Raw genomic sequence first — 25,615 nt, forward strand, 5'->3', positions numbered from 1 at the left:
TTTAGACCTCAAGCCAGGAATCTTTTTTTTTTTTTTTCAAGCTGTTTGGCAAAATCGGCTTTGAGTGTGCTTTTCAAGAGAAATTCATTAATGAGAGAACGTCTAGGCTTCAGTTGCAGTATGATTATGTGACACGTAATCGAATCTGTAGCTTGGTTTTTTTTTTTGGTTTTTTGGGGGGGAAGTTGGCGGGGGACCGAGCAGACCGGTGGCGGTCGCTCCACCCCCTCTCCCTGTTCGCATAATAGTCGGAGACTTGAAATGTGGGGTGCAAAGCAGAGAGCTGGAGGGCAGAAGTTGTCATGTCTCTCTTGTTTGCACGTGAACCTTCTTTTCTGCAGCGCTCAACATTGTCCCCCTGCACCCTCTTCTCTCCCTCCTCTGGTCCCGCCTCTCCGAACACAACGCCTCCGTCACCGCCTCTGCCCGGCGGCTGCGACGCCGACGACGCCGGTCGCACGCTTCCTCCCCCATTCCTCACGCCATCCGACCGCTCTTTCCACCCTTCCATCCCCTCACCTCTCTTCTCTCCTCCCGAACTTGACCCCGACCTCCCGCTCTAACCCGGACGGCGCCCTCCCCCAACCCAGGACTACTTTGACATCGTCAAGAACCCCATGGACTTGTCCACCATCAAGCGGAAGCTGGACACGGGACAGTACCAAGAGCCGTGGCAATACGTGGAGGACATCTGGCTGATGTTCAACAACGCCTGGCTGTACAACAGGAAGACGTCCCGCGTCTACAAGTACTGCTCAAAGCTGGCGGAGGTGTTTGAGACGGAGATCGACCCGGTCATGCAGGGCCTGGGGTACTGTTGTGGGCGGAAGGTGAGGCGAAACCACCATTTCTGTCCCATTATTGCAAAATTTAGACTTTCAAATCTTGTGTGCATGCAGTTGCTGGTCAGTTTTCTCGAACTGTGTGAAGAAGGGGGGGTGGGGGGGGGGGGGGGGGGGGGGCGGTGGTGAATGTGCAACCTCAGCTTTTTTTCTAAGTTAGAATTTGGAAAAAATCCAACACGGGGTCGACTAATTGCAAAGTTAGCCAGGTGAAAGTGTACGAAAAAGCACATTGCATAAATAATTTGAACGACTTCTGAAACGTTGGCAGTTTTGGACATCACTGTTTTTTTTTTTTTTTACTTTGAGGTCTTTTTTAGGACTCCGTATCTGATAAGGTTCAGGGTAAAAGTGCTGTGCAGTAGCTGCCAGGCACTGCTGCAATATTTATAAAAAATAGGAAGCAAATTGACGACGAGCAGGTGAGAACTTTTGTCAAAAACGACTAATTTCACCTTGATTAAACAGGACAACTTCAATTCAATTTATTTATCCTTCCTTTATAAGAAGAAGAAACCTTCAAACATGAAACATCAACTCATTGACCTGCAATTGTGACCAGTGAGGAAAACTCCCATCTCCCAGCGGTCTGAACCAAAAGCAGCTTCACTAAACGGCTCCGGTCATTCTGCACCATACTATGAATTTTAATTCAAATTTCAAAAGTAGAGACTTTAAGTGAATTAAGCTAAAGCTGGTTCTAAAAGAGCCTCTTGATTTAAAATCTCTCATGACTTAAAAGCTTCCAATAAACAACATGAGAACAGTCTTCTGCAAGGATAATTTAGTACAAATGTTTGTTTGTTTTCATAGTCTGGCTTAGAAACATTTTCATTGTTCACAGAACAATCTTCGATGCTAGAATTTGAAGGAGGCCAGAAAGTCAACCAGTATTGCCGAAATATGGCGTCTCGCTGGTTCTCGCTCGGGATTTCGAAAGAAAATAGTCAAATCTTGAAATCACAAATGCTCGGATCACTTTACCCCGACGCCTCGCTGAGCCAACATGTTCATAGTTTACAGCAAAACCTGCAGAAGTTTTGTGGGACGTCATGCAAATAAAGGCGCGTTTGTTTTGAAAGCGTCTCTGAAACCTCCTGGACAACTTTGATCTTGAACTTCGGCAGTGATTTAAAACCTCTTCCAAACTAGTAATACATTATTAACCAGGTATCTTTCCAAGCTCCACCCTGGTGTTTGACGCCGAGTCGTGAGTGCTGCTCAGGTTGTCTTCTTGCTGACGGAACCAGTTGATCTTGTCGAGTCTTACTCAACGCAAACAAGCTGCGTGTTTGAAAGCCTTCGTTTGATTTATTTGACATTTGATAAGAGTAATGTGAAATTACAGCTGGGTGTGTCGCCTTCAATTCACGACGAGAGAAGATATGCATTTGTACGGCAGGTATAACCGGTCCGTAAGCAACTTGTTCTTTCTTTCTTGCTGTTTGCAGTTTGAATTTTCCCCCCAAACTCTTTGCTGCTACGGGAAACAATTATGCACCATCCAACGCGACGCTGCTTATTTTAGCTACCAGAACAGGTAAGTGACGTGGACACAGCAGATCACACTGTCACACCCGGCCGGACACATCACACTTTTAAGCCTTTTGATAATTTTTTGCTTCCAAAAATAAAAGAAAGGGAAAAAGGAAAAAGCAAGTGCAGCCAGTGAGGTCAGATTCTGTGTGTTTTTGTGTCTTTTTGCACATTGATCATATCTCTTGCAGTGTAGCATCAATCAGTCAGTACAATCACAGATGAGTGTTGATTTGGCGTCTAATGGTTACCCTGGCACCATCTCCCATCCTCACAGTTCACCGTTTTTTTTTATCTTCTCAATTTCCATTATGTTTTTCATTCATAAAGTGGGCTCTTGTCTTCTGCAGCAGCTCGCCTTTATTTGTTGCTCCATTGTTTCCCCGCCGAGCGCATCTCTGTGTCGAGCGTGTGTTTTCCGATATTCTCTCGCGCAGAGTGGGGTTGGGCGTCTGCGCCCCGTGAGTCCATTTGCACCACCAGAAGACGGGTTCCCACTTTATAAATGAACATCCAGGATGATGGGTCTCTGTTGCTTTAGCATTTTGTTTATTTTCCTCATTCACCTTCTCATGTTTGGAGACTCGTATCCTCACTCCCTTCCGCCTTCACAGCTCCTAGTGGTCTCTCATGTTGCTGTGTAATGTTGTTGTTGTTGTTGTTTACCACTGGATGTCTGACGCTAATCTTTGCTTTGCCTTGGCTCTCTGTCCTCTGTTGGTTGTTGTTCACATCTTGTCTGTCCCCCCCCCCCCCTCTCCTCCCTCTTCATTGTCTCCGTCTGACCTGTAACGATTTATTTCACGCTTCTTTAATATTCATTTTGACCCCCCCCCCCTCCTCCCCCGTCTACCCTCCCCCTCCCCCCTCCCTTCCCCTTCTCCTCCCCTTCTCTCCCTCCCTTTTTTTTAACGCTTGTGATGTCTGCATTGGCCTGCTTTGGTGTGACCAATCATCCACTCCGAAAATTTGCGCGCAAAATCAAAACACCCGCCCACTCAAAAACCCTGCATCACGATTGGCTGCTACCTCCTGGCGACGACCTACCTTGCCCTCTGCCTCCTCCTGTGTGTGCGCGCCCCCTGGCCTGCCCTGCCCTGCCCTGATTGGCGGCTGCTTCTCCGTGCCCTCTCTGTGATTGGCTGTGCTGATGACGAACGGTGTAGTTCACCAAAATATGGGCTTCTTGCTGACAGGTACCACTTCTGTGAGAAGTGTTTCAACGAAATCCAAGGCGAGAGTGTCTCCTTGGGGGATGACCCCTCCCAGCCTCAGACGTAAGTACCCCCACCGCACGTTGCGCCACCGCTCACAACGCCGAACTACAATCGGAAGAATCCCGGGGGGGGGTCCGATGTTCAGCATTTATTGAGACCGTTTACAGTTTTACGACCCACACAAGCATCAATCAAGTCTGAAAAAAATCCTTTTAAAGTTACAAACATCCTTTTCCTCCACAAATGGATCAGGAAAATTGCTTGAAAAGTATAGTTTGTGATCCTCTTCTGCACCGGATCATTGACTCCTGGTTTTGTTTTGCTCTCTCAGCTGCAAATACAAGCCAATGAAAGGTTTAGTGCCATTTTCTGGTGGAGTTTCTGGCTGTCCTGCTCCGAGGACCTACAGCGGCCACAAAATAGACCAAAAACAACAAAAAAATACCACCTCTCTGGTGGCACTTTAATCTGAAAAGGACAAATTTCAAGGTGTTTTTACAAGTGAATTCTCATATTTCAGGTGACTTCACCAAACTATACTTTCTGTATAAATACTTCACAACAGCGTTTTTAACTCGTGCTGATTTTGACCGTATTAAAATTTGGTCTCAGGCTTTTAGTTTGTTTTGTCCGGTTTTGATTCATGTTCACCGTATTAACAAGGGCAGTTTTAATTCCTGTGTGAAGTTGCTGATCAACAGAGGCAAACTGAAGTTATAATTCAAAGCTTGTGTCCCAGCAGGTATTGCCCGAATAATGTAGAAGAGGCTCTGATTACTTAGTTACTAAATAAATACTGCAACGAAATGCCACCCTCTTGTATAAACATGGTCATAATGCAATAATAAGCTGTTTGCAGTGTTTTTTTTAAAACTGTATTTCAACTGGATTGATGCTTGTGTAGTTCACTTTGTCTAAAAAAGACCCCCCAAAAAATCTCATGTATAATATTTTGATTTGTTTTTGTGCGTTATATGATCTCTATTACATACTTCAAGTCTTATTGCTTCAGCGAAAACAAGACGCATCATGTCAATCTGGAAGGATCTGTGAATTTGTGCCCGACTAATTTTGAAGACGTTTGTGAAAATTGCCAGTGACTCAAAAAAACAACAACAAAGATTTGATTCTTCAAAGTTCTCTGTTGAGAGGATTTTATCATTTCCATTGTTATCGATCACAGTAAACAGTTTCTTGGACCCTGGAAAGGAGCAAATCATTTGGAAATGCCACTTTGGATTTGTGCACGTGGGCAGTTTTTTGACAACCGCCGAACATTTTCCACACAAACGGTTATTGTGAAAGTTGTTCAGCCTCAAGAACGAAAGATTACTGATTTTTGTGGGATGTCATTTTGTTTACAAAGATGCGTATTCCTCTGGGTTGATGACTTTTATGTAGATTTGTTTTGAAACCTGACTGCTAAATTAAACGGGCTATTTGCTGATGTTGCACCTTTTCTGCATGGACATGATCTGGTTACAGTTTTTTGTTTTGTTTTGTTTTTTTTATTCCCCACAGCTCCATCAACAAAGACCAGTTCCAGCGAAAGAAGAACGACACACTCGACCCAGAGCTGTACGTGCCCTTCTTCTCCTCCCTGTCGTCACTTCACAACACATTTCGCGAAATCTTTTGTGTTGAACGACCCTCTCTGCTCGCCGCCGTCTCTCTGAGCTCCCGCAGAGGAGCCAACGAGGTGCGCCGGCGTGTTTTGCCACTTCTAACTCTGCTGGTATTGTCCTCTTGCCTTCTGTCTCCCGGATCTTCTCCCCCCCCGCTCAGACTCGTGGAATGTACCGACTGCGGTCGTAAAATGCACCAGATCTGCGTCCTGCATCACGAAACCATATGGCCGTCAGGGTGAGCCGGCCGTCACGCAAACACGCTCTTCTCTCTCCACGATCACAAGTTAAATCTGTATTCACTTTATTTAAAAAAAAAAAATTAAGACTGATTAGAACAATCAATTTGGAGCAGATACGCATGCGAAGGAAGTGGATTCCTCAGACTCTTGATTCCTTCTGGTCTGTTTGTAATTAAAAGATGCTCATTATCGATGTTTATAGAATGGAGGACGACCATAAAAGGCCGAGTCGTTTCTTGATTAAAGCCGCTTCATCACTTGACTTTAGTGCTTATTGTGACGGAGTGGACGACCTGCAGATTTCACAATGTGCCGTCTTGTTTCCTCCCTGACAGCTTCGTGTGCGACAGCTGCCTCAAAAAGGCCAACAAGACGCGGAAAGAGAACAAATACGCTGCCAAACGTAAGTATAGAGGAGTTCTTGACCGTTTCACGGCTCTGCTTCTGCTCGTTTTAGACTTATTACCCGTCTTTATTTGACTGGGAATTATTTCTACAGCTTTGAGGTTATTTAAAACTGTTGACATCCCACAATTACACATTGTTGGGATGTTATATAGAATATGTTGGCTCGACAAGACATTATTGCAACTGTACTGCTAAACCACGAGAGATCTGTTTTTCATATCCCAGAATTTCGCATTCTACTACTATTATCATAATAATTTTTATTTTACTTATTGTCTTTAAGATAAAGTGTCGTCATCATCTGGTAGTTGACTGAAAACACAACAATTAAACGGGGACATATCCAAAAAGTTTGAATCATTTTTTTTTTAATGATAAATTATAATAATGAATTATGAGTATAATTCTTAACAAATGCCTTAATGGTTGTTGGTGCAGCACCACTTTTTTGTCGGTTTCTTATATTTCCTATTCTGTATATTGAGCAGATGAATGTGTTGTGATGTTTATTTTTGAGATGTACGTGTCAGAATTCCTATAGGTTTGTTTTAAAGTCTTTTAGTTTGTATGTAATAAAGTTATTTATATGGAAGTGTCACACTAAATGATAAAAGAAAATCAAGATTTTTCCATTGTTTTCAATTACGTGTGAGATGCACCTATAGGGAGTCATTGAACACTTAAGATAAGACCTCTTCACACTCCCATTGGAATTATAACATAAAAACATCTCCCTTATAAAACCAGCTTGTTTTATCCCCCCGGACTAAATATTCTCAGCCTTTATTTCTCCAGGTGGTCTCAGTGAGACACAAGGACTCACTCTGAAGAGACTCATCTCACTCCAAATATGCAATATAACAGCAGCAAACATCACTTTCTGTCAGACATACAGTTTGTGTAATTAAAAGCGCGTCTCAAGTGCAGCGCATTTTGTTCAAGAGTCTTTTATTGATCGTTAATTTACTTAATAGAGGCGACTTCCCCCGGCTGGCCCATCACGGATTATGTAATAGCATGCGTGAGGCCAGTTTTGGTCAGCGAGCCGCAAGTTTGACACGTTTATTAAATTTTTTTTTTTTTTTTATAGCATAATATGGGGATTTTAACAATTCAGTCCCAGTTTTGTTTTTTGTTTTTCTTTTGCTTGTTCAAATCGCGGAAGACGAATACACCCGACTCGTTTTTATCTGCGGTGTCAAGAAGTGAGGGAAATGTTTTTTTGTTTGGTGTTTGCGGCGAGGGTTCGATCTCGCAGCCGCGTCTTGTCTGTGGTTTATGTCGCTATTTTTCAAGGCAAAGCAACAAGGGAGCTAAAAACGCCTGCAGTGGAAGACAGATTAATGAAGACATCCACAGCAGGGAGAGACGCTTCTCTCATATGTTTGGTTTTTTTGTTTTGTTTTGTTGACGTCTCTGTATTCCACACGTCTTTATCTGTTTGTTTTTTGTTTTACTCCCACAGGACTTCCTCAGACAAAGCTGGGGAGCTATTTGGAGTCGCGGGTGAATGACTACCTCAAGCGGCAGCCGCACCCCGAGGCGGGCGAGGTGACGATCCGTGTGGTCCACGTCTCAGACAAGGTGGTGGAGGTGAAGCCGGGCATGAAGTCCAGGTACCGAGCCTCCAGTCCTCAACACGTCTATTTAATTACATTCAAAGGTTAAAGACGGACAAATCAGATAAAAAAAAAAAAAGTGGTACTTAACATTTTAATGGATATTCTTTTTTTCTTTTTTTTTTCTTTGAAATTGCTTGGTTTCTATTTTATACTATTCCCAGTAATGTAAACAGATATGCTCACAAAATAAATGGTTTGTTTCTAGTCACAAACCCATTTAGTACAGCATGGTGGTTGTTGTTGTTTTTTTCGTTTTTGTTTTTTTGCAGTTAACACATTTTAATTTAAAAACTTGGTGCTTGATCGTCTGCAAGTTGGGACGACAACTTAGTGCAACCAGTGACGAGTTGATCGAAATGAGAAGATTTTAAGCTGCAAATATTAAAATGTGCAATGATTATGAAAAACTTTTGTGTTTTAAAAACTTTATAAAAATTGTGAATTAAAAGGATGTCACTTTAAGTCTTTCTAAGCGACTATAAAGACTTCATATTTAGTGTATTGAATTTTTTTTATTTCATTGCTTCATATAGTTTTATAAGAGCTGCCATTGTTTTGTGGTATGTACAAATGACTCCTCGCTGCAATTGTTCAGTTTTAGGCAAAACAGACACGCATTTGGAGCTTACTAGCCTATTAGACTAAATAATTTGTTTGTCTGTGGTGAAATGATGGGAATTATTTAGAAAAGCCCTCGAGAACAGAGTAAAAAGTTCTTAAAACGGCTCATGTGAAAGTTTCTCCTGCTAATTCAAAAGAAAACGGTGACATTTTATTAAATATATTGCGCTTCTTGGAAGATTAACTTGTGTGACTCGAATCACGCAAGTTTAAAATTGATTAGTTGGTTCTCGGCGTCTGTCGCCCCGAAGCCCCGCGGATGACCTCGTCTTTAATCTCCGATTAGGCGGACAGTCGTTTAGGAACGCATCTGATTCCGCTTTAGCTGCTGACGGATTAATGACAGTCCACACTGGGGAAACATCGGTACTCCAGCAAGTTGAACATCAGGAGACGCTTTAACTCGTTTGATAAAATCTGTGTGGAGGAAGAAACAACCACACACAAGTTGTTGCACAGTTGAGCCACAGCAGCTGCTTCAGAGCGACTGGGATTGTTTACTAAAATGAATGCGGTTCTTATATTTCTTTGCTCATCAGGTCAGAAAGTACAGTAAAGTCTCCGTGTCGTTGTCTTAACCTCTCCCTTGCCGCCTTCCGTCCCTTCCCAGGTTCGTGGACAGCGGCGAGATGGCCGAGTCCTTCCCGTACCGGATGAAAGCTCTGTTTGCCTTCGAGGACATCGACGGAGCGGACGTGTGTTTCTTCGGGATGCACGTCCAGGAGTACACCTCGGACTGTCCGCCTCCTAATCAGAGGCGCGTGTACATCTCGTACCTGGACAGCGTGCACTTCTTCAAGCCTCGACACCTCCGGACTACCGTCTACCACGAGATCCTGCTGGGCTACCTGGAGTACGTCAGGAGGCTCGGGTAAGAAGAATTTAACATCTCGAGTGAAAAATAAAAACAATTAGACACGGCACAGCCTCAGAAGGACTTTTGTCTCAGGCTTTCAGAAGCTGCAGTGATTTTAACTGCGCGTCTCCCTTACGACAGGTTCACTACGGGTCACATCTGGGCCTGTCCTCCCAGCGAAGGGGACGATTACATCTTCCACTGTCACCCAATGGACCAGAAGATCCCAAAGCCCAAACGCCTCCAGGAGTGGTACAAGAAGATGCTGGACAAGGCCGTTTCTGAACGCATCGTCCATGACTACAAGGTGGGAGAGCGTTCATCTCAATTCTCGTAATGCATTCCTGGTGCTGTGGCGGGTGATTTGATAAAAAAAAATTCTGCAAACCGTCGACAGTTTCATCTGTTTTAACGTGACTTCTTCCGCTTTTCCCCCTCCAGGACGTCTTCAAGCAGGCGACCGAAGATCGGCTGACCAGTGCCAAGGAGCTTCCATATTTCGAGGGCGATTTCTGGCCCAACGTGCTGGAGGAGAGCATCAAGGAGCTGGAGCAGGAGGAGGAGGAGAGGAAGAGGGAGGAGAACAGCACCTCCAACGAGAGCACAGACGTGAGTAGACCGCAGGGCGCCCCGTGCCCGTCGTCCGTCGCTCGGCGCCGACGCTAACCGAGCGATTGAACCATTTCACAGGCCACTAAAGGAGACAGCAAGAATGCCAAAAAGAAGAACAACAAGAAAACGAGCAAGAACAAGAGCAGCTTGAGCCGAGCGAATAAAAAGAAGCCAGGGATGCCGAACGTTTCCAACGACCTTTCCCAGAAACTCTACGCCACAATGGAGAAACACAAGGAGGTATGAGTGTCTGTCACAGGATTATCCAGCACCGGAAAGATGGATGATAATGTCTGTTGGCGTGAAATCTTTAAAACCCCCCCCCCCCCCCCCCCCCCCCCCCCCAATCTAAAAATCTCCAGGTCTTCTTCGTCATCCGGCTCATCGCCGGCCCGACCGCCAACTCGCTGCCGCCCATCACCGACCCGGACCCCCTGATGGCCTGCGACCTGATGGACGGCCGCGACGCCTTTCTGACCCTGGCGCGGGACAAGCACTTGGAGTTCAGCTCTCTGCGGAGGTCTAAGTGGAGCTCCATGTGCATGCTGGTGGAGCTCCACAACCAGAGCCAGGACCGCTTCGTGTACACCTGCAACGAGTGTAAACACCACGTGGAGACGCGCTTCCACTGCACCGTCTGCGAGGTGAGGAGCAGCAGGTCTTGGTTCGAACGTTTTAAACGTTCCTATAAGTTGGTGTTGGTGGGGATCTACTGTAAAAGACTTGTTGAACTGCAGTAAATTACATTTACATGAACTCACCTTCTGCAAATTCAAAATGACCAAATGTTAATATGAAAGAAGAGACAAATGACTTAATACTCAAAAACGTCAACATAATTGATTTAATTGTTTGTATTTCTCATGAATTATATCGTTATACTAAAGATTATTGCATGTTGCCCCGATCTCTTGCAGTTCTAGTGCGAGATAAGTTTTCACAGAAGAAGCCGTAGCATTTTTACTGGATAATAGTTTTAGTTGATCCCGGGTTCAGAGTCACACTTACATGCTCCGTCTCTTGTTTTCCCTCTCCAGGACTATGACCTGTGTATCACCTGCTACAACACCAAAGGTCACGAGCATAAGATGGACAAACTGGGTCTTGGTCTGGACGACGACAGCAACAACCAGTCGGCGGCGGCCACGCAGAGCCCCGGAGACTCCCGCCGCCTCAGCATCCAGCGCTGCATCCAGTCGCTGGTCCACGCCTGCCAGTGTCGCAACGCCAACTGCTCCCTGCCGTCGTGCCAGAAGATGAAGCGCGTCGTCCAGCACACGAAGGGCTGCAAGCGCAAGACGAACGGCGGCTGTCCCATCTGCAAGCAGCTCATCGCTCTGTGCTGCTACCACGCCAAGCACTGCCAGGAGAACAAGTGTCCCGTCCCGTTCTGCCTGAACATCAAGCAGAAGCTCCGGCAGCAGCAGCTGCAGCACCGACTCCAGCAGGCCCAGATGCTGCGGCGGAGGGTGGCCAGCATGCAGCGGGTGGGGCAGCCGGCCGGGGGGCCGCCGGGAGGGCCGATGGTGGGGCTTCCGTCCCCCGGAAACGGCGTGACCACGGCGCCCAGCACGCCGACGTCTGTCGGAACCCAACCCCCGACGCCACAAACCCCGACCCAGACGCTGACTCCAGTCCCACAGCAGGGAATGGGTCCTGGACCTGGAGCGCAGCAGCAGCAGCAGCAGCAGCAGCAGCAGCAGCCTGGTGGGATGCCTCCTCAACACCCCCTTCATCACCAGTACCAGCAGATGACGGGTGGAGGCGGCGGGCCAGGAGGGATGATGAATTCGCCTCAACATCAGCAGCAAATGCTTCCTCAGGTCCAGCAGCAGCATCATCAGCAGCAGAGTGGACCGGACCCGGACCCGGACCCGGACCCAACCCTCAGCAGCTCCAACAGCACCCCAACAATTTGCCCCCATATGGCAGCAGACCCCCGGCCTCCTCGCCAATGCACCAGTCCCAGGGTAAACCGGTGTTGGGCTCAGCGACGCCTCCCCATCAGCAGCCCGGCGGCCCCGTCATGCCCGGACAGCAGCTTCCTAACCAGCCGCAGGGCCCGCCTTCTCTTTCGCAGCAGCAGCAGCAGCAGGCCCCCTCCGGTCCTCCCCCAGCAGCGGTGGAGATCGCCATGAAGATTCAGCAGGTGGCTGACGCTCAGAGGAAGATGGCTCTGCAGAGACAAGCGGCCCAGGCAGCCGCCAGCCTGATGCCCCCTCACCCTCACCACCAACAGGGGCCAGCTCAGCAGATGGGCATGGGGCACCCGGGGCCAGGGGGGATGGTTGGACCACAAGGGATGCCGCCACAAAGCCAGGCGGCGGTGGCTGCTGCCCGGGCCCACATGGACCAGCAGCAAAACGCCCCTCCGGGTATGATGGTGGGTGCTGGTGGGCCCATGCAGCAGCAGCAGCAGCAGCAGCAGCAGCAGCAGGGGAACCTGCCTCAAGGCCAGCTGCCCCCTCAGGTGCAGCTTCAGCAGCAGAGGATGGGCGCCCCCCTCCAAAACCCCCAACAGCAGCAGCAGCAGCAGCAGCAGTGGGCGAGTCAGGGGATGCCACCTCAGCAAAGGCAAGCTATGATGAACCAAATGGGCCATCCTGCCATGATGGCAGCTCAACATCAACAACAACAACAACAACAACAGCAGCAGCAGCACCAACAAGCTCAGGGCCACGCTGCCTTGATGAATATGGCACAACAGCAGCAGCAAGGTGGTGCCGGTGGTGGCGTCGCAGGTGGAGCTCTTCCCGGAGCTGCGGGCATTCCAGGACTCGCCGCCGGTGGGAACATCCCCCAGGCGGCGCTCCAGGAGCTCCTGCGGACTCTCCGCTCACCCAGTTCACCACTTCAGCAGCAGCAAGTCCTCAACATCCTGCGATCCAACCCGCAACTCATGGCTGCTTTTATTAAGCAGAGGGCCTCCAAGTACAAAGGTGGGCAGGGAGGTCCTGGTGGACCAGGAGGGATCCCTGGGGGGGTCCCAGGAGGACCGGTTCCCACCGGGGGTCCCGTTGGGAACGTCCTCCCAGCAGGGGTCCAGCAGGTGAACATGAATGCTGCAGGTGGCGGCCAGCCAGGGATGCACATGGGGGGCCAAGGAGGGACAAATGTCAACATGGCCACGATGGCTCAGCTCCAGCAGCAGCAACTTCAGCAGCAACAGTTGCAACAACAACAACAACAGCAGCAGCAGCAGAGGCCGATGCTCAGTGGGTTACAACAGCAACAAGTTGCAGCTCTCCAGCAGCAGCAGCAGCAGCAGCAACAACAACAACAACAACAACAAGGGGTAGGAAGAGGAATGCAGGGCCAAGGGCCACCGATGGGAAATCTCAACGGCCCCCAGTTTAGAGAGCTGCTAATGAGACGACACTTCCAACAACAACAACAACAGCAGCAGCAGCAGCAACAACAGCCGCAGCAGCAGCAAATGGTGAATCACGGTCAGTTCCAGCAGCCGCAGCCTCCGCAGAGTCAGGGATTCATGGGACAGCCCGGGATGCAGCCTCCCGCCGTGGGACAGGGTCCCCCCCCTCAGCAGCCCGGGGGCCCCCCGGGCCCACAGGGCCAAGGTTACCCCGGGTCGGTGGCCCAGCAGCAGGCCGCCGCCGCTCTGCAGCAGAGGCTCCAGCACCAGCACCACCTCCAGATGCAGCAGCAGAACAACATGGCCGGTCTCCAAGGCGGGGACGCAGGGCCCGGCGGCGGCGGGGGCGTCGGCGGCCCCCAGCAGCCACCTCAGGGCCCCCAGCCCCCGCAGGGCGGCCCCCCGCCTCCGTCCTCTCAGGCCCTGCTCCAACAGGCCCTCCATCAGAGGCTGCTGCAGCAGCAGCAGCAGCACCTGGCCGCCGGGGGGTCGCCGGCACAGCACAGCAATCCCATGAGCCCCCAGCAGCCGCAGCAGATGGCGCAGTCGCCCCACCCCCACCTGCAGGGCCAGGCGCTGCCCACGTCGCTGGCCAGCCAGGTCCGGTCCCCGCAGCCGTCGCCGCGGCCGCAGTCGCAGCCGCCACACTCCAGCCCGTCCCCGCGCATGCAGCCCCAGCCCTCCCCGCATCACATCTCCCCCCAGATGCAGACGGGCTCCCCGCACCCGGGCCACCTGAACCAGCACCACCCGGGGATGGTGGTCCCCCCCCAGCAGCAGCAGCAGCAGCAGCAGTCGGCCGCCCAGCAGCAGCAGAACGCTCTCGACCAGTTTGGGTCGGACCAGAGCGCCATGCTGTCGCAGCTGAGCGGCATGGCGGGCCTGCACGGGCCGGGGGGCAGCGGCCAGGACCCCATGGGCCAGAACATGAATCACAACCCGCTGGACATCATGTAGGACTTTGTGATTCTTCGCACAAACTGCACTCACCCAGGACAGTGTTATTGTTATTACTTAGCCTTTTTTTTATACTATTATTAAATGTTATTTAAAATGTTTTCAATAAAGATGCATTGAACTGAACTTCCTATGGGAAATGAACAATAAATCAAGCAGTCGTTAAATGAATTAGTATAAATGAATTGTAAGTTATTGCTGTTAATATATTTTTTTGCCAATAGTGGACAAAGCGGGGCGGGGCGGCAGCTTTCTCTTGTGCCGCCCCCCCACTTCACCTCCACCTCTTGCAGAATACTAGAAAGGTGATATTTTTTTGGTGGGGTGGGGTTGGGAGGCGGGGTTCGGGGGAGGGGAGGGGAGGGGAGGGGAGGGGAGGGCCTAAAATAGAAGTACTTGCCTTTTTTAAGAAATGTTTTTAAGATTTTAAAAAGTGGTCAAGAATTAAAGAGAAAGTGATTTAATGCAAAGAACTTTTTTTATGGGTTCGGTCGCGCGTCATCCGGTCCGTCGGTTCCTGTTTTACAGAGTTGGTGTGGATTATTATTATTATTATTATTATTATCAAGTGTAAAGTCCAAACACGATGCATATCTTCCTCTTTCAGATGTTTGCTTTATTTATTGTTTGATTTCGGGGCGATAGGACGGCATTGCGTAACCCCGATGACTGCTACAATTCGAATAGAAATCTATTTTTGTTATTGACTGTTAAAGATCCGGGGGTTGGGGAGGGAAGGGGGTGGGGGGGTGAATATGTCATTTCACTTTAGACGTCTTTAGTCGAGTCTGTCCAGGTGGGAAGTCGTCGTCAGTGTTTTTATCGCCTCGAGGGTCTCGCTTCGAAATTTTAAGGACTCGTTTTGACACCCCGGGACGACTTCTTGCATGGGACATGAGCCATGTTTGCAAGAAGAGACCCCCCCCCCCTTCAAACCCCCCCTCACCCACCACCACCACCACCACCACGCCCACCCTCGCTAAACATGCAAGCCCTCTCCCTCGAATGTGTGTGCACTCCTTCCTTAATACAGACACTCAGTACGGAGCGGTGGAGGCTTGGGGAGGGGCGGTGCAAACCTGTGTGCCTGTAACATTTGGAGTACATGGACTGGGATGTGAAGTTGAAACAAAAATGAAAAAGAAAAAAAAAAGTGGGGGTGGAAGGAGGGGGGGGGGGGGGTAATCCTCCTAGTGTTTTTAGGATTTTGCTGTTTGGAGTAAACGGAGGATAAATGATCCAAATGAACTGTGTTGCACAGAAATGAGGAGAAAAGAAGCGATGTGAGCCGTCTTTCTTCCTCGTCCCCTTTGCTGCTTCCCATGGACTTTAACCCCCCTCCTCCTCCTCCCCCCTCCCCCCCAACGACCGTCCTCCGGGGGTGGGGGGGAGGGGGGGGGGCGGATGTTGAACTACCCCCTCCTCCCCCCCCCCCCTACACACACACACATACTCCATCCTCTTTATCTTTCTGCGAAGAACTTTGGGAGTTTAATTTAATATTTTTTACTGTACAAAGGAAACACAAACTGTGGACTCAAATACTGTTTTTTTTTTTTGTTTTGTTTGTTTTTTGTTTTTTTTATAATAAAAATTAAAATTACCAATAATAATTCCGTCCCTCACGTGGCTGTTTGTTGTTGAACGTCCGTAACGGTTTCTCTGGCTTTGTTGAATCGTGAGGATCTTTGCTGATCGGAGGTTTTTTAATAGATCACTTCAGCAACTTTCACCACCAAATGAGCCACTTTTCAACACATTTTGTTGCATTTTATGCCTTTTTTAATTACATCTCTGTGTCGGGATTAACATTCGTTCCGGATCAAGTTGAAAATTGCGTGTAAATTTAAATTCTTTCTACTTTTTTTTTTCCCCCCTCTCGTCTCCACATCCAGAAGGCGTCTTCACTATTCTCTGACTGGGACTTTTTCTATAACATCGCTGTCGGAACAGGAATTTGAAAATCTCTGGTGGTAACTCCTGCGTTGCCGTTGCACTTTTTTGATTTCTGATGCATTTGTGATGCTGTCAGGCAATATTTATACTCACGTTTTTGTTTTGTTTTTTGCTTTTATCTTCCAGCATCACGAAGCAGGCTCACTTTTTTTTTTTTTTTTTTACTGGACTGATCACCATGGTAACCTCTGCTGCATGACTAAGCCTCTCCAGAGGCAAGAGCTCCACTGCTCACCAATCAGATGTGCTGGGAGACGCATCACGACACGATCAGGCCCGAGGCAGAACCACCGACGTTCCGTCGCGCGCTGGCAGGTGACAGGGACCAATAAATAATTCAGACCTGCTCCACAGGTCAGTCTGCGCCGAGGCTCCCCACGTGTCCAGTTGAGGGTCTGAAACAAAAAGAGTTTTGAGAATAAAAAATGACACCAAGGTGCAGACATGTACAGAAGGAAACACACAGAAGCATGAATTGAGTTTCACTGAAGTCACATAAAACAATCTCAAAGAAAACACAGTGAGATATTAATGTCGAGATGTCAAAAATGCATAGATATAACGGGTATCGGCAACCTTTTTAAGTTGATAATCTCTTATCAGTGGATCTGCCATAATGAACAAAAATCAGTTTGACACAAGGTGTGAAAACTTTTCCAACATTCAGCAAAAGCATAAAAGAAACATAACTTGCAACTATTCACAACCGGAGTTAACAATATCAGCATAATCCCACTTTCAAGTATAGAGTTCAGTCAGTTATTGACATTTTTTTGCACGAGGAGAAAGAAATTAAATATATAAACATCCCATTATTCCCATTTTTCATCAGTAGATCAATAGCATTTTCAAAAAAAAGTTAAGATTGACCCTGTTTCAGAGATTTTTTATTTATTTTTTGACATATTAAACATCAGCAGGGGAGATTTTAACCCCACAGAAGAATAAATCTGCACGAGGCCTCCGTGACCTTCCAAAATCTAAAAGCGAAGCTCCATCGGCTCCATCAGTCGGAGTTTCTCTCACACAGGAGAACCTTGTTGTGAATTTACAGGATAATGTTGTTCTCGCCCCTATGGAGGAGGATCCCCGCCTCCCCTCCTCTGCACGCGGAGCTGCGTCACACCGTTGGAACTGCGTCACGCGCAGCGTTTGGCTTTCCCCTGAGGGAATCCCGCCCCCTGGTGGCCGCACCTGGTAAATCTTAATATTCAGTGCAGGAGCAGAGGGGATCACGTCCACAAAAGGTTCACGCGCTCATCTTTCCTTGTAGGAATCTGTAAACCGTGACGTTTTATAAACCATATTTAAACTGAAAAAAAGTGGTGACAAGACAGGAAAAGCGATGATTCTTTGTCCTCGTGAGTCACTGATGAGAATCTCACTGGACGTTTTGTGTTTCCCAGCAATATTAAAGTATACTTAAGTAGTTTAAAAAAACCAAAACTAATCAAACTTACTGGATTACCTCCTGTGTGTAACACAACTGTATATGAGAAGTATTCCTTAAAGAACTGCAGCCTACACCTTCAAGCTGAGACTTAAGTCGACTTCAGTTTTAGAAAATTAGGATTGCATTTTTTCTGAGTTTTGAATTCAGTAAATAATTATAAATTATATATATTTATATTGTGTTTAAGGCTCCAGAAGTGAAGAAAGTCTCCTCTCTTTTACTTGATTGCTCCATTTTTATTTTTTTTTATAGCTCATACAGGCAAATCAGAGCTTTTCCCTTCATGATGTCATCCGGGGAAACAACCGCTCGCTCTGGGAGTTGTAAATGAGGTAGATGAACTCCGCCTTCTGAAATGACGAGTATGCGCCATCTTTTCTCCTCACAAACGCTACTGGAAGACCGTGGACAGACACGTCATCAGCATTCACAGGTACAGACACAGTAACAGACTGTTCTCGGTACAGACACTGGAGGGACTTTTAGACTGGCTGACGTTCAGGACCAAGGCTGGATTTGTGGGCAAGTTACTTTGAATATAATGTTGTTGGACCTCTGACACCAGTGTGAAATTGTTGAAAAATGGTATATTGGCCCTTTAAAGGGACCTTACGTTAAAAATTAAGTGATACCTCTGTTGTACACTGGGTGGCAGCATCGAGTCACCTGCCACCAGTTCGTCCTTCACGAAGCTCTTCTTGTTTGTTGGCAGTGAGTTTTCCTGATTTTCTTAGTGTGAGTCTATTTACTTATAAAAGCAAAAGTATATATTTCAATAATAACGTCCCTCGACAGTAAAGTCTCATTTCAACCTGTAGATTCATGTCACTCACCTCCTGACGTTTTCTTCCAAACTTATTAAACAATTGTTTTTTTTGTTTTAATGATAAATATACTCCATGACATATTTCTTTTAGTACACATTTATTGGAAATGTAGTCAAAAAAAAGAAAAGAAAAAAGGTTTTCTTTCGAAGAGAAGACATGTTTGACAGTTCATCAGAGAGATCCAGACACATCAAGTGACATAAGTTAGATTAGCTTATACAAGTGACATGCAATAAATAATAGCTCACTATAGTCTGATCTAATGCACATCTGCTGCCATTTACCTACGGAGCGGCGGTGTAAACTGAGATTGTCTCGTTTGATATACACAAAGCGTGGAGAAAAGAGTGGACTATCAATTGGTATTACAAAAATAGAACCAGGGAGCATTTTCATACTTGAAAAGTTACGGGACAGACAGACGGCAAACACAACAGTGCACTTTCTTTTCTTTTTTTTGTGTTGTTTTTTTTTTTTTTTGTGCATCCGTCCTCCTGTGAAATGCAGAACTTCATCTTAAGCGGCAGGCATTAATTCTCTTTGTCTTTATTTCTTTTGTGACGGAAATAAACCCCTTCAACAAAGCGGCGGGACGGAGCTGCGTGCGGCGCAGACTGACTGACAGGGCATGCGGAAAAAGAAAGAAAGAAAGAGCAAAGTCTTTACAAAAAACATCGTTGGTAAGAAAGAGGAGCGACTTAAACAGGCCCCGAGAACGGATCTGAGTGTGAAACCCGACGTCTTGCTGGAAAGCACTGAGGACGACTGGAAAAAAGTAGCTGCATCGAAGTTTGAGTCATGTGAAGTGGACCGTCTTGTCTCCCGCCCTCAGTGAACCCGGCGGCCCCCACCCCCTCCCAGAAAGAAAAAACCATTTAGTCCGCTGCGTCGCGAGAAAAAAGAAAAAAAAGAGGACAATCTTGTCGGGGCCTCGGGCTTCATGTCACACCTAATAAATGAGCCACAACGATAAAATTACCACTCATTTTTAATTCAAAGGCAATAATGTCTTCATTGAACTCAGTAGGAAATGAGTGTAGATTTGTAAACATGTGAAAATATATTACATACACGACTATTTACACGTACAAAATGAGTGGCAAGTCTAATTATGGGTACTTCAACCTCTCTCTCTTCTCTCTCTCTCGCTCGCTCGCCCGCTCAGTAGCCCCTGAAGAAGCCTTCGGCCACCGTCGCCTCTTTGAAAGTCACCGTCAGAGAGTTTATAGTCACATCGGTCATGATCACCTTCCCGGGACGCTTTGCCGCCGTCTGACTGCCCGGCGCCGCCGCCTCCACGCCCTGATTGTCGCCTGCCGCCGCCTCCGTCCTTGCTTCGTCAGGGGAGCCGGCGGCGGCGGCGGCGGCGTCGTTGTCGTCGCCCGCCGCCGCCGCCGCCTCCGTCTTCCCCCGGATGCTCACGATAACCGAAGTGGCGTGGCTCCTCGGGCAGAAGTCGCCCGCCACGCTGGGACGCTCCGAGCCGGACTCGGCGCCGTCCCAGTCGGACCTGTCGCCCACGGACGCCCCGTCCCCCGCCCCGTCCTCGCACGCCGAGGCGCTGCCCCGTGAGCCCCCGCCGCGCGCAACTGTCCCCCTGCGTCCCGTGTCGGACGTCCCGCCGCACTCGCCGTCAGTCCACATCTGCGCCCGGGCGGCGATCAGCTCCGCCGCCACCTTCCCCGCCACCTCGATCTCCAGGTCCTGGCGCTCCAGCAGCGGCGGCGAGCTGCACTCCGACACGCCTGCGGGAGGAAACAGCCGGTCGTCACGCGGAAGGTCAAACTCCCCGGACGTGGAGGTGGCAGATTGTGGGGAAACCCACCGTAAACGCTGTCGGCGCACCTCCCCCCGATGGTGCTTTCAGACTCCTGCTTGTCCTCTTCGCTCGTGACCCCCCACTCCTCCTCCTCCTCCTCCTCCTCCTCCTCCTCTTCCTCCCCCATGGGCTCCTCCACCTTCTTCCTCGGCGGGCGGAGGGCTTTCCTGGCGGCGCCCTCCGGCGGGCCCCGGGTCACCCTCGGCCGGCTCCGCCTGCGGGGCGGGCGGCGGTACAGGCGGCCGCGATCGCCCTGGTCCACGTCGGTGCTCATGGACCGGGTCAGGGAGAGACGCAGGCGGGGCGGCGGCTTCTCCGCCTCCTTGTTGGCGCTGCGGAGGTCCATGGCGAAGATGTTCTGTGGAGCAGCGGAGGTGAGAATTCACTGAGTGGAGGATGACCACACTCTCTCAAATATATATATATAAATATATATAATTCTGTATCTGAGTTCCATCAACTGGACAAAGAACATAAAGGCTCTGAGACTCTGTACATTTCTTACTATAAATACATGAAACGGTCAGTAAATGTAATTTCTTGCTCCCTGTGCTGCATCAATCAGCTTCACTGTTGTCAAAAAGCCATTAACCCTTCAGCTGCCGAGAGGGTCACAGTTTGATTCCCCCGTATTTCCATATAGAAGTTAAAATACGTGGCCTTGGTCGACGATTACAAAAAATATGAATGAAGCTGAAGAAAATCATGGGATTAGTCACCTAATCCACCGGTGAAGATTATTATTATGCTTTTCTTGTGAATATTTCAACACGTTGTGAGGTAGTGGCACTTTTAAAAATATAATACAAGTTGGAAAATCCAGTTTGAAAGCGATTTTAGGCTATAAACTCTTAAATTTGTGACCAGTTTTACCCTTGTTGACAAATAAAAAGCAAAAAAGAAAAGCTTACATATATGAATTAATAACATGAGCACTATTAAAGGTTAATAAAAGGCAGCAGCACAATGAGAAAGTCATCAGGACGATGTTCAGCACTAAATACAAAGCGTACCTGAGCGTAATTTGCGTTTCGGAGAATTGGTTTTGGAAACAGGTTTAAATATGTGGTGCGGCGGAGGAATAATCATAAATTGTTCTGGCGACGCGCTCCTCATTACGATCAAAACAAACACCCTAATTCACAAACGCCATCCCGCTGCTGTAAACACAAACGTGTGTTAAATAAGCCTCCGGCAAAATTCAATTTCCTCGTTTGTTCCGGAACAAATGAGCTAATGTGAAAAGTTACAGAGCTTCTCTTCAAGAAAAACCAAACAATTAAAATACATATAAGTCAACTTTTTCTTTTCTTTTTCTGCAGGAACTTAATGCTGATTCAGCAGGTTAGAAAGAGGCCATTGCTGCTGGTTTCAAACTGTAATGTGAAAGTTGTGAGAGAGAGAGAGAGAGAGAGACAGAGACAGAGACAGAGACAGAGACAGAGAGAGAGAGAGAGAGAGAGAGAGAGAGAGAGAGTGTCCTTCAGAGTCACACCTCTTGCTCAAAAAACACGTCTTTCAGCTGCACTGCAATGCATTCTGGTCTATCGAGGCTATTATTAGTACAGCAAGCTGCGACTCTGCTGCAGGTATGAATCTCAAAAAAAAAAAAAAAAGAAAAGTGAATGACGAATAATACTTTGTATTTACCCTTGAAACTGGCGAGTATCATCAGAAATACACTAAGTCCCATCTCACGTGTCTTAAAGGAGGTCATTGTAATGGATAAAAGTGACGTTTCACCACTTGTACTCGTTCAAGCAGATAAATAAAACTCGGGATGTTAAAAAATTACATTTAGAGATAAAGAAATGACACGTCAGTGATTCCGCTGAGCTGCATTAAAGATTTTTGGGCTGCAAATATTCACAATTAGTCGAGGGACCCCCCCTAAACAATAAAAAAACCAAAAACAAGTCACAATATAATTGTAACTCAATCCTGTAAAACCACTTTCTGCCACTAGAGGGTGTCGTGAGTCTTAAGTTGGCCCCACCAGAAGCTAACTGTGTTCATGTAATAACAAGTTACATCACAGGACGAACTTGTTAAGGAACATATGTTGATGAAGTATATTGTGTATTCTTTCACAAGCGCCGGTTCCTGGGGAACATTTCATGCCAAAGAATATATTTGAACAGTCTTAGTTATAAACTATAAATAATAAAAACCATGCTTGGTATCGGTTTGTCCAATTTAGAGTGAGACGGTTCAACGCGCTATCTAAAATCAACAATTCGATATGAACGTGCAAACTCTGCATCCCACTATAATCCCTCGACAGCACCGAGAACAATCAGCATCATAAAAATCATCAAGTTCAAGCTGATCTCATTTTTTTCTGGTTCAGAAATGTTGGAAAAACAACAAAAAGCGAACTGAGAGCGACTCTTGGGATCTTTAAAGCAGACCGGGACTCGTGACGTTAACGTTTTCACCTTTAAACTACACTTGTGGAATTCTTGAAATAGACCCGAGCACTTTGAAAAGTGGACACAGTTTTCACAAAACTAAATGAAAATCGTCTGGATTCTTCAAACTCCAGCTGAAATCAAACTAGTTTGTATTTAATCCAGGAACTCTCTGAACTCGTCTCACACTCTGACAATATCTGGAATTCTCATTCTCAGTAAATGAAGAGCATCTTAAAGCGATGATTCATGTTTTTATATGTATTCAGTTTTCAGGGGTTTTTCCTTTAGAAATGTAATCTAATAATTATGGAATACATCAAACAGCCCTAGTAAATATTGTACAAGCACAAAAAGTGGTCACCTGGTTAAATGACCTTTAAACAATTAAGCCAAGGCGGCACTCAGGATTAATGAAGCCGCGACAAAGGATGGCGAGACGAGAGGAAGAGTAAAGTGTTCGTACCCGCAGGACGAGCCTCCTGGGTCTCAGACCTTTCTTACGATAGGCCAGAGCTCTGATCTTCTCCTGACTGGAGAGAGAGAGAGAGAGCGAGAGAGGGAGAGAGAGAGAGAGAGAGAGAGAGAAAGGAAGACAGGAGGTCAGAGACAAAAGCGACAAAGAGAAAGCGTGGGCGAGTGAACACAAAGATTTTCTTTTAAGTGCTTTGCATGCGTAAAACACGTCCCACTATTACTCACCTCTCTTCGTAGGCCAGGACCAGGCGGGGGTCCAGGATGTTGTCCTCCGGCTCCCAGGTGCTGTACCTGCCAACACAAACACATCCAGGTGAGCCTCCGTCCGTCCCTCCGACTGGACGTGGGGCTTGGGCAGCATCACCAGCGGCGCCAGCTGCTTAAGTACACATGTTGACGAGTGGATGAGGTCACCTCGTGGTGACTCAAGTGTTACTCACTTTGGGGGCCATCCCTGCCATTTCAGGAGATACTCCACATTACCCTGCGGAGAGAGAGAGAGAGAGGGAGAGAGAGGAGGGTGGGTCACCACCTAGGAACCAGAGATACAGTCCAACTCACCCCCCCCACAAAATGCCCTTTGAATGTGCCACAACAGAAACAACCCCAACTAAAAGCAGGACTGTCACTTTAAATAGTGTGGAGAGGGAGAGAGGGGGGAAGGCGCGAGGGAGGGTCGTGGACATTTTTCTCTCTTTCAAACTGTGTTTTTCTGAGGAATGACGTCAATGACAGTGGAGCTGGGTGGCCTCCAAACAGCAGCTCTCTCTCTCTCTCTCTCTCCTCCTCCTCTCTCTCTCTCTCCTCCTCCCCTCTCTCTCTCTCTCTCCTGCAGATGACGTGACTGACTGCACATGGCCACGCAAAGCCGGCTGCTGTGTTTCCACGCCGCACGGCTCTTTCTAGAACGTTACACCGGCGGCTCGGCTCGGATAGGTGGGGCCGCGGAGGACATGTAAACAACGTGGTGTTGCGCAACGCCAATGACTCCCCTGCTCCCGAAAACAATCATCAGCGTCACCACGGGAGGGGGGAGAGAGAGAGATAAAAAAAATACAAAATAAAAAAAACCAAAAAAAAGCGCACAGTGCGTAATGAAGGTCCAATACACACACGTGCGCGGTCACATTTTATAAGTGAAACTTTGAGAGATTTGCAAGATTGGTGATCAGCTCACTTTTAAATGTATTCTACGTGATATAAAAATCCACACACGCGTCCACAACACCACCCCCCCCCTCCACCCTCCCTCCCTCCAGTGTGAAGCGACGGGTCACCATCACGCAGCAGTCGATGACATTACGCAGCAGTTTCACCCGGATACTGAGCCGCTGCTCCACTCGCTGGCGAAGCCCAAATAAACTGCGCAGCTCCCCGCACATTCAGTCCATTTTTTCAGGATATATACACACACACACCCCCTCCTTTCCTATTTTTTTTTTTTTTTTTTTTTTTACTACAACTGCGTAGGCTCTTTCCAAAACACGCTGCAGCAGCAGCGGCTCGGGAAGGTGACAGGATGCGGCCCCGCAGAGGCAAACCTCCTCCCCAAAAAACAACAAAAAAACAACGTGAAACTTTGGCGCAGTTGCAGAATTTAATCCCAGCAACCGACGGTTCTAAATGCGTAAAGTGTCGGGAAACTGCGTAGCCTAGTTTTTGTAGCGCGCGCGAGGAGAAGAGGAGCTCGTACACGGAGTACGGCGCCGCGTGAAGAAAAATAACAAAACAAAAAAGAAATAAATAAAACAACGCACCAAAAAAATAAAGTTATGTAAGTTATATATGAAGTGTGCGTCTCACCTTTCTCACTCTCTTCTTTGTTATTGACTCGACTGCAAACACTTGGTCTCCGATGGATGACAGCTCCATCGCTGCGCGCAGCCTCGCCGAAAAGGGACGCAAACTGGATCTGGCTCGTGTCGAAGTGCAGGGAAAATTTCTCTCTCTCTATATTTTTTTTTCTTTTTTCTTTTCCAAAATGAAAAAATAGTGAAGACACGCACTGAGGGAGGAGGGAAAAGCCGTCAAAGTGTGCGTGCCGGTGCTCGCTCCCCGTGTCAACACTTGTTTTTCCTCCGTCCCCCGTCGGAGAAACTCCGCCGTCCGCCTCGCTCACTTTTTAAAATCTGCGACACATCAACACTGGACGGCGCGCGGCTTTAAGTCGGGCGGGCGCGCCCCCTTTCCATTGCGTAGGGCCGAGCCCCCCAATGTGCGTGCCCGCGCCCGCGGGGCCGCGCACGCAAATTGGAGCAGAGTGCAGAAGGGGGACAGGGGAGGAGGTGGAGGAGGAGGAGGAGGAGGAGGAAGAACCACAAGGTTACTATCGGCTGGGATCGGGGGGGGGGGGTCTGCAAGATTTCTGACTTTTTTTTTTGTTGTAATTTTCCACTAAAATAAATTTAACTGGAGCAGCAAAACACGTCTAGTGTTTAAAATGCGGCGAATGCAGCTGCTAAAGTTTTGAACTGTATTTTATGGTGCATTTGTAAAGTGTCGATTACAATTGAGAATCATGAACATTTCATTACACTTTCAGCTGTTTTTGTACCTGATTTTAACATAATCTGACTTTAGCAGTTATGCATCCTTGTTTCCATTATGACGTTTTTTTTTATTTTCGAAAATCTTGACATGTAGTTTTTTTTAAGCTGTTTTCGCATTTTCTTTCAGTTTCGCTCACATATTCAGTTATTGTGCCTTTCAATAAAGCCCTGCATATTGGTGTCGTGGTTGTCACTGTTGTTGCAGCACCGTT

General features: G+C 47.7%; 2 protein-coding genes across 2 annotated transcripts in view; one reads left to right on the forward strand and one right to left on the reverse strand.

Annotated features, from left to right (window-relative positions):
* Positions 1-14,213, forward strand: part of ep300b (EP300 lysine acetyltransferase b) — a 31,844-nt gene extending 17,631 nt beyond the window's left edge. Inside the window, 14 exon segments of the mRNA XM_080511023.1 lie at positions 591-830; positions 2,294-2,382; positions 3,575-3,655; positions 5,117-5,173; positions 5,381-5,458; positions 5,798-5,865; positions 7,336-7,486; positions 8,724-8,984; positions 9,111-9,276; positions 9,411-9,578; positions 9,660-9,821; positions 9,944-10,225; positions 10,619-11,465; positions 11,468-14,213. Coding sequence (XP_080367149.1) covers positions 591-830; positions 2,294-2,382; positions 3,575-3,655; positions 5,117-5,173; positions 5,381-5,458; positions 5,798-5,865; positions 7,336-7,486; positions 8,724-8,984; positions 9,111-9,276; positions 9,411-9,578; positions 9,660-9,821; positions 9,944-10,225; positions 10,619-11,465; positions 11,468-13,911 — 5,094 coding nt within the window. The 3' untranslated portion in view covers positions 13,912-14,213.
* A 4,039-nt stretch (positions 14,214-18,252) lies between these two features.
* Positions 18,253-25,044, reverse strand: cbx7a (chromobox homolog 7a). Its single transcript, XM_080512072.1, has 6 exons — positions 24,658-25,044; positions 23,295-23,338; positions 23,080-23,145; positions 22,844-22,910; positions 19,973-20,324; positions 18,253-19,892 (listed from the first exon to the last, which is right to left on the reverse strand). Exons 1-6 carry the CDS (start codon positions 24,724-24,726, stop codon positions 19,309-19,311), a joined length of 1,182 nt encoding a protein of 393 aa, XP_080368198.1. The 5' UTR covers positions 24,727-25,044; the 3' UTR covers positions 18,253-19,308.
* Positions 25,045-25,615: the final 571 nt, after the last annotated feature.

The sequence above is a fragment of the Blennius ocellaris genome, assembly GCF_963422515.1.
Source record: "Blennius ocellaris genome assembly, chromosome: 16".
NCBI lineage: Eukaryota > Metazoa > Chordata > Actinopteri > Blenniiformes > Blenniidae > Blennius > Blennius ocellaris.

Excerpts from the sequence above, each read along its gene's own strand:
- cbx7a (XM_080512072.1), bottom strand. The coding sequence starts at position 24,726 with ATGGAGCTGTCATCCATCGGAGACCAAGTGTTTGCAGTCGAGTCAATA. Across the intron at positions 22,911-23,079 it reads GTCCTGGCCTACGAAGAGAG|TCAGGAGAAGATCAGAGCTC; the intron begins GTGAGTAATAGT and ends CTCTCTCTCCAG. Across the intron at positions 20,325-22,843 it reads CCAGGAGGCTCGTCCTGCGG|AACATCTTCGCCATGGACCT; the intron begins GTACGAACACTT and ends GCTGCTCCACAG.